The sequence below is a fragment of the Coffea eugenioides genome, chromosome 7 (genome assembly GCF_003713205.1).
Source record: "Coffea eugenioides isolate CCC68of chromosome 7, Ceug_1.0, whole genome shotgun sequence".
NCBI lineage: Eukaryota > Viridiplantae > Streptophyta > Magnoliopsida > Gentianales > Rubiaceae > Coffea > Coffea eugenioides.
The window spans coordinates 9,651,280-9,659,102 of NC_040041.1; the positions used below are offsets into that span (position 1 = coordinate 9,651,280).

Sequence of the window (7,823 nt, forward strand, 5' to 3'; positions counted from 1 at the left end):
GCCCTCCTCTTCACTCAAAATATTTTTCCTTTTCTTTCAACATAAAAAAAATTATTATTCAACTAATTGCTATATGATGCCTTCCTTTGCTTTGCATATAGAAGAATTATAATTGAAATTATTGCTAAGTGATGTGGAATCCTTAGGGAATCAGAATGTAACCTAGATAAAGGGCATCTTCAATTTATTGTAGGGTCTAATTAATGGTCTATGTTTAAGTTATATCAGTTTAATCCAATCCAAACCATCCAATTCAAATTTAAAAACAAAAACGAATATTTTTTTTTCTTTGTTTTTGAATTGACCACCCAAATCTGGCTACATCAGTCCGGACTGATTTGGGCTGTCAATTATTCTCTGTAATTGCCCTTAGCGATTGCAGAGCTATTATACCTAAAGTAAGTCCATCAGGAAACTTATAAATCCTGCTATTTTGTGTATGTTTATCTGGTCGCCCTTGTATGGAGTTCCTACTTCATGACTGCCATTTTGCGCCAAGAATTTCTTCACATATCCTCAAGTAACTCAGTCCCAGAAACAGGTATCCACCTTGGTTGGTCGAGCTACTTGAGCAAATTCCTTGTGCATGCTCCGAGCCTCTTACCATATTTCGTACTCCCACCTCTAAATTTAGACTGCTGAAGCGTTATGTCAACAGGTTGATAGGACACTGGTTTTAGAAGTAAAAGGCAATTTTGTGCAGTATGATCTTGGAAGAGGTTGACAGTGTCTCAGATTGTTTTGCAAACCACCTCAGGCGGTCAAGTCAGCCGTGGCTATGGTGGCGCGCAGATAAAATGTCAAATAGGACAAGGCATTACAGCGCTGAGTGGTGGTGCTTGAGCATGCATATCTAAGTCATATGTCCTCCTAACTCAGAACTTGATACAACAATAAGGTACAAAGTTGGCACAGGTGACAAAAGGGCGATAAATTATGGTAACAAAAAGATAGATAATCAAGACAAAGGTTGATCTGCACAAAGTGATCGCCCCAACAGGAATGTGATGATGTAAAAGCAACAGTCAAATTACAAGAAGAAAAGGAAATGGAACTTTACTAATAGCTGTGAGTGAACTACACAAGGTCGAGCTATTATTTGTCAACAGAAATAATGACAAAAATAGCTCGCTGGACTCACAATCAAACTAAAGAATATGGTCAATCAATCAATGGATCAATCATCCCTTTACACAAAAATTGCAGGGGGGGAGGTTATAATTGCCTGGATTAGGAGGCAACCAAATCAATCAGGTGAAAAAGGAAAGGGAAAATACAATGAACAATCAAGTCAAGCAAAGAACTATTCCAACAGATGTACAAAGCTTCACAGATCTATTGAGCAGAGATCTCCACAAACTTGTCTGATGTTGGGCCTTTCATTTACGGGAAGGATACACCGAAGCGATATGGCAAGCAAGTCATTCATCGCTTTTGAATGCTCTTCCCCACCAGCAATATCTCTGTCAATACAGTCCATTCCTCGACCTTCTTGATCACATAGCCGAACCCAGTCTGTAAGATCAACAGCTCCTGATTCACCAGAGATGATGTCACCAGCACTTCTTCTGGTCAGCAATTCCATCAGAATAACACCCAGTGCATAAACATCAGCCTTAAATGATGGCATAGGTTTTGTGGCATTTGCAAGCTCTGGGGCACGATATCCAAGGGTCCCCAGGTTCAGTATCTGCTCAGCGATGCCAGCTGGAGTCATCAGGCGGTGGAGACAATAATCTGTTAGACGAGCATTGTAGTTAGGCCCCTCCAAGATTACATTCGTAGGCTTTAAGTTTCCATGAGGCAATCCTCTTTCATGAAGGTACATCAGACAGCGAGCAACATCAACAGCGACCTTTACCCTTTGACTGAATGATAACGGGGAGTACCTCCGAGGCGTTGTCTCTGCATGGCATACATTTCAGAACATGAGCAAAGCACATTATTTTTGCAGAGCTTTACCTCTAACCCAGCTATAAAGACATGTTAAATCGCTAATCAGAATTTAACAGTTGCCAAAAACTTACCACACGCCAAAATTCCAAGTCCGACAACTAGAGAATAAGCAATGACATTTAACAATAGCAGAAATGGACTCACCTGCTTGGGGAAATATAATAGCACTGCAGAAGCTGAGCAATAGGCAATCCTCTTAATGCTAATCAATATTACAGAGGAGGACCATAGAATATCAAGATACTATAAGTGAGAACACTCAGTAAATGTCCTGCATTATAACTCACACGCCTTGCGCCACTGTTCAGCACAAGAAAAATTCACTCAAAAAGTGTGTAGAGTCCATTGGGATGTGCTAAATCGATCATCCTTCCCTGTTTCGTCTTTTTTGTTTGAAGTGACAGGATCATTGAAAGCTTACACAGACAATCAAATGCAACTCTTCAAATAAACTGTCACCCAACTTGTTTTCATGATTCCAGAAGTGTTGTTGCCTTAATACAGGTACCATATAGGAAACACAGGAAAATACTAGTACATATCAATGGCAAACAACACTGACTAGCATTTATATTTCCAAATAGCACAAGAAGGAAGTAGAAAGCACATTATAGGATTTGTTCAATAGGAAGTTAATAAATGGTAATCCGTTATGTGATTATCAACAAAACCAGAAAATACAGTGCACAGGCCACATATTCCAGATTAAATAGGATGTTTCAAGGGCTTACCATAAAGATGAAGAGCCAAGCTATCTCCCTGTATGTAGTCTGCTAAGACAAGTCGCTCTTGTTCTCTAGGTCCCCAGTAGTAAGCTCGCAAAGAAACAACATTGGGGTGCCTTATTGATCCAATCTTTCTTACTTCTTTTGCAAATTCTTTCTTATTTTTGACCAATCCTACTCTCAACCACTTCACGGTAAGCATATGACCGTTGTCAAGGGTAGCTTTGTATAAGGTACCATGGCTGCTCCTACCAAGAACTTCAGCCGGAGCACGAGACAACTCCTCAGCTGTAAATGCCAGTGAAGCATCCAGAAAGAACAGTTCTCCAGCCAATCGATCCGGCGAATACACATCCAAAATCACCGGTTGTTCAAATGTGTCAATGAAACGGGGTGAGGAAGCAATTGGAGAACCTGGAGAGGACTTTCTTCCAGATGTTGCAGGACAATTATCTTGTACATTGGGATTCACATATGTAGAACCAGTTGCAGAACCCTCAGGCAAAACACGTTCAACAATTTCAGTACTGGAGTCCAGTGGACCTGACAAGGATCTTGAGTTCGAAGGCAGCAGATGATCATTAGAAAAGCTCAAGGATGTGGGAGGTGGCTCCTCAGTATGGAACTTGAAAAGCGAAGGCCGACTAAATCTTCCTAGTCTATCATCTCGACCAGCAGTCTGGCCGCTAAATCCGCTCTGCCCACGGAAGTCATGGTGCTGAGCTCGATAGTATGCCAGTAAAACAAAGGCAATCATGACAACAGCTCCGACAGAGGCAACTATAATAGCTATCCTTATACTAGATTTCGAGCTATGATGTTTTCCTCTAACATCAATTTCATCAGGAACTTTGTGATGTGGAGATGATCCCCCAGGTGGAAGTATAAGCAAGGTGTTCCCAGGATGAAATGAAGAATCTGGAAAATGTATCAAATTTTCTGGGACTGTCCCCTCTAAATCATTGTATGACACATTAAAAACTTCAAGTCTTGAAGAAAGTTCATCAGGGATCTTGCCCTTGAAATTATTATTTGATAGATCAAGATATTCCAAGCCATTAATTTTGTTCAGTTCACTTGGCAGGTCTCCAGACATTTGATTTCTTGCCAGATTCAGTAATCTAAGCCTCCCCAAGTTACCAACATCAGAAGGTAAGATTCCTGTCAAGGAATTATCTGAAAGATCAAGCAACTCTATCGGAAAAGATGAAGGAAGTGCTAATAACTCACTGGCACCTGAAGCACCAATAGGAATTCTTCCATTCAAATGATTTCCAGACATGTTCAAGCTGGTCAAGGTCTGGGATTTAAAGAGAGAACCAGGGAGGCTCCCATCAAGTTTATTAGAGCTGAGATCGAGGGTGGCCAGCCTTGGACTATCCCCCAGTTCGCTAGGCACGCTTCCCACCAAGGAGTTATTTCTAAAACTTAGCAGGCTCAGCCTCTGCAACAGTGTCCAGTTAGAAATGCTTCCAGTCAAATTGTTCGAGCTCAAGTCTAGAACTTCCAAACTGCCTCCCCAATTATCCATTACTCTGATGTCATCGGATAGCATATTTCTACTCAAATCAGCAAGAACACAATTTCCCAAAGAAGGTGGAAGTGAACCTGAGAGCACATTGGACGAAAGGTTCAACGTACGCAATGTAGTCGAGTTAACCTCTTGGATAGAATCTGCACAAATGCCAACAGTTCCTTCAAGATATTTAGGACATCTAGCTCATGATTTTGAAATACAATCTTAGATTCAGGAAAGTTGTAAAACATTGGTAACAAATGGGCAAATATCTTAACTTCTTTTCATAGACTTGGCTCAATAGAATATTCTCACATAGGCAGAACAAGAATTCAAGAAAGGATATGAATGCATGCCAAAAAAGATCAAGATAAGTACATGCAGAGTGTAAGAGAGCATCATTAAACTTGTCTAATCTCTTCTTTTGCCTTAAATTCTGCAAAGCATCTATGTTAAGCTCATAAATAATTCTGCCAGATAATATGTGTTGGCACCGACAAAAAAAAGCAAAGATCATATAGAAAGTTTATAGCTTGAGGCTTCCACAGCACATCATCAAAACATGTAAAATTTTAGTACTGACAATTCTGTTGCTCCTGTGTATGATTTTTGTCACCTACCCTTTTTGAAGATAAATAAGCATTTTTTTTACTTGAATACAGCATTAACTTCCATTTCAAATATACTTTCCTATTTATTATTGGCATATGTAAAATGCAGAATCTAGTCTTAGTTTTACTTACCAAGTTAAAATCGACAAGTTTCAAAGAATTGGACAAAAACTTTTAGAAATGATTGCGCTAGGGATTAAGTGGCAATCAACATACTAATTTCTCAAGTATCTTGTCAATATGACCAAGTAATGATCCAAATATTCATGCTCAAAATTGAAAAAGGGTAGTTCCAGTCCACAAAATGTTTTGCTCCAATAATTTGAAATTGTTCCATTCATTGTCAATGCAGCCATTCCTCTCGGACAAGACAAATCTTTTTAAATTACCATTTTTGTAAGATAAGCTCTTTGTAACAGACAATGCTATCAAATAACTAGACTTGTACATCATGCCAAAAAATTGACGGAATTTAAGACATATGCCCACAGCCAATTGTTGGACAAAACGTCCATACTTTACACAAAACCTAAAGGAGGCCACGTAAAATTTCTATAAATCACTAATCCAGCAAATGAAGTATTCCCAACTCAAAGAACTGCAAATAAAACTAATAACAATCCAATTTCGGAGCTCTATATCATCCAATTCCAACACTTAAAAATTATAACGACTAACACATGCATAATTACTCTAACATTTCTAATATTCACAGAAGGGCGCGAAGTTTTACAACTAAGCAATCAAAAGGCAGAGTAAAATCCCATAATTAAACAGTTGAAATTTAATAACCAATTCCATACTCGAAAACTGATTGCTACTAAGATCCAACTCCACCAATGGGACAGGCCCCTGTAAGAGCTCCACAGGTATAGACCCATAAAATTGATTACTCCCCAACTTCAGAACTTGAAGAATCGGCAATGTGGCCATTGACGGAAGCTCAGCACTGATCCCATTATCACCCAAATCCAGAGTCCTCAAATTCCTGAACAATTGCATTACATCCGCCGTGAAAAATCCACCAGCCAAATTGTTACCACTCAAATTGAGATACTGAACTGTATTAGCCAGGCTAGAGACATTCTGAGCACTCAATGCCAAGGATCCCACAAACGAATTTCCACTCAAATCCACATACTCCACATTCCTGAGAACCGAAAATAAGAATTCCACGCTCCCATTTAGGAAATTTTGATGCAAGTCCATCACTTTCAACTGATTCAAATTATAGGTACTACCGGGGTACCACCCGGTTAAATTATTTCGCGATAAATTGAGATAATTCAAGCCCCAGAGATCATTTATCCGGTCTGGAATCGGGCCAACGAATTGGTTGTTTGAGAGATCTAAATGCTGCAGAGTAGTCATAGTTCCGACGGCCGGGACAAGACGGCCGGTGAAGGAGTTACCAGAGAGAGTGAGGTTTTGGAGGGATTTTAGGGGCAACAGGGTACTAAACTTGAGCTCACCGGAGAGGCCAAGGCCAGAGAGATTAATGGCAGTGATGGAGTTGGAAGAAGGGTCGCACAAAACGCCGTAGAAGGAGGAGGGGCAAGTGACGTTGTTCCTGGAGCGAATGGATGGATCTAAAAGGGTTTCGTTCCATGTGGTGAAGATTTTGTTTAATGGGTCGATTTTAATTCCCTTTTTGAACTCGAGAAGTGACCGGATTTCGTCGTCCACGACAGCAGAGCAGTGGCGGAGTTGGAGGTGGTGGAGGAGGAGGATGAATGTGAGTAGAAGAGAGAGAGTGTGAGTCATTGGAGTCGAGAGAGTAAGAAAGGACGATGTGTATTAGGGGTGAGGCATTTGACAGGCGAAGGCGGCTGCGGCGGAGATGATGGTGGTGGAAAGTGGTGTGATGGTGCAGAGTTAGGGGCGGTGGTGGAGGTAGCGGTAGTTGGAGAGGAGACAAAAGGGGAGGGAAGCAAGAGAATTAGGGTTTTTATATTAGGGGAAGAATGTATGGGGGGAGACTGAGTAGTGCTGTGATAGTGTGCTGTGCTGTGCTATGTCTTTCTGTACGTCTCTGTGTGTAGTGTGTGAGAGAGAAAGGTGGGATTGTGATTGTGTTAGTATGACGTGTGTGAGAAACAGAAAGGTGAAATTGTGAGCCTATGTTGTGTGAGTGTGTGATATAGGACGACTCTCTGCGCGTTCCATTGAAAGTTCCATTGAAAATGACGCGCTGGTGTCGTTTTTATTTTGAAATATTTTAAAATATTTGTCATGTTAAAAATATTAAATAATAATTTTATTAATTTCTTCTTTTAATATGACCTCATTCCTTTAATAATATGAATATTGTTATTCAAATTTAGAATTTGAATTTATGGGGGTAAGATTAAAAAAAAATACAAATATTACAATCAAAATACTATCCTTAACAAATTGGATTCTTAAAACGTGACAAATAAATTGAGACGGCGGTATACAAGGTGGTGATTGTACCTAGGGCTGTCAACGGGCCGGGTCCGGGCCGGAATTCATTATTCCGGACCCGGACCCGAATTACTATACCGGATTCGGATCCGACCCATTTACCCGACGGGTCTTTTATTCTATGTTCCTGTTCCGGATCCGGGTCGGGTCTACCCGAACAAATTTAGCAAAATTTATAATTTCTAATAAAAATGAGAAAAAAATATATTTGTAAACTAATTTCTAACTAATGCAAAGAAAAAACCAAATAAGAAAAAAATCAAATTGACTTTATTCAAATACATCACCCTAATCAAATTATATTGATAAATATATATTTTTTAAATTATTAATTCATTTATATCCGGATTCGGGTCTAATACGGGTCGGAATACTATATTCCGTATCCGACCCGTTTTTTTGTTTGACAAAACGGATCCGGATCCGGATCCGGGAAACGGAATTAAATCTCTACCCATACCCGCAATAATTTCACGGATCCGGTCCGGATCCAGGTCTAGACCCGACCCGTTGACAGGCCTAATTGTACCATGTATCTTAGTGTGTGAGAAAAAGGTGTGTAACTGTGTA

General features: G+C 40.0%; 1 protein-coding gene across 1 annotated transcript; it reads right to left on the reverse strand.

The window, feature by feature from the left end:
• Positions 1-985: 985 nt before the first annotated feature.
• Positions 986-6,789, reverse strand: LOC113777788 (probable inactive receptor kinase At5g10020). The gene is made up of 3 exons (XM_027322989.1): positions 5,612-6,789; positions 2,688-4,355; positions 986-1,905 (listed from the first exon to the last, which is right to left on the reverse strand). Exons 1-3 carry the CDS (start codon positions 6,570-6,572, stop codon positions 1,328-1,330), a joined length of 3,207 nt encoding a protein of 1,068 aa, XP_027178790.1. The 5' UTR covers positions 6,573-6,789; the 3' UTR covers positions 986-1,327.
• Between the last annotated feature and the right edge of the window lie 1,034 nt (positions 6,790-7,823).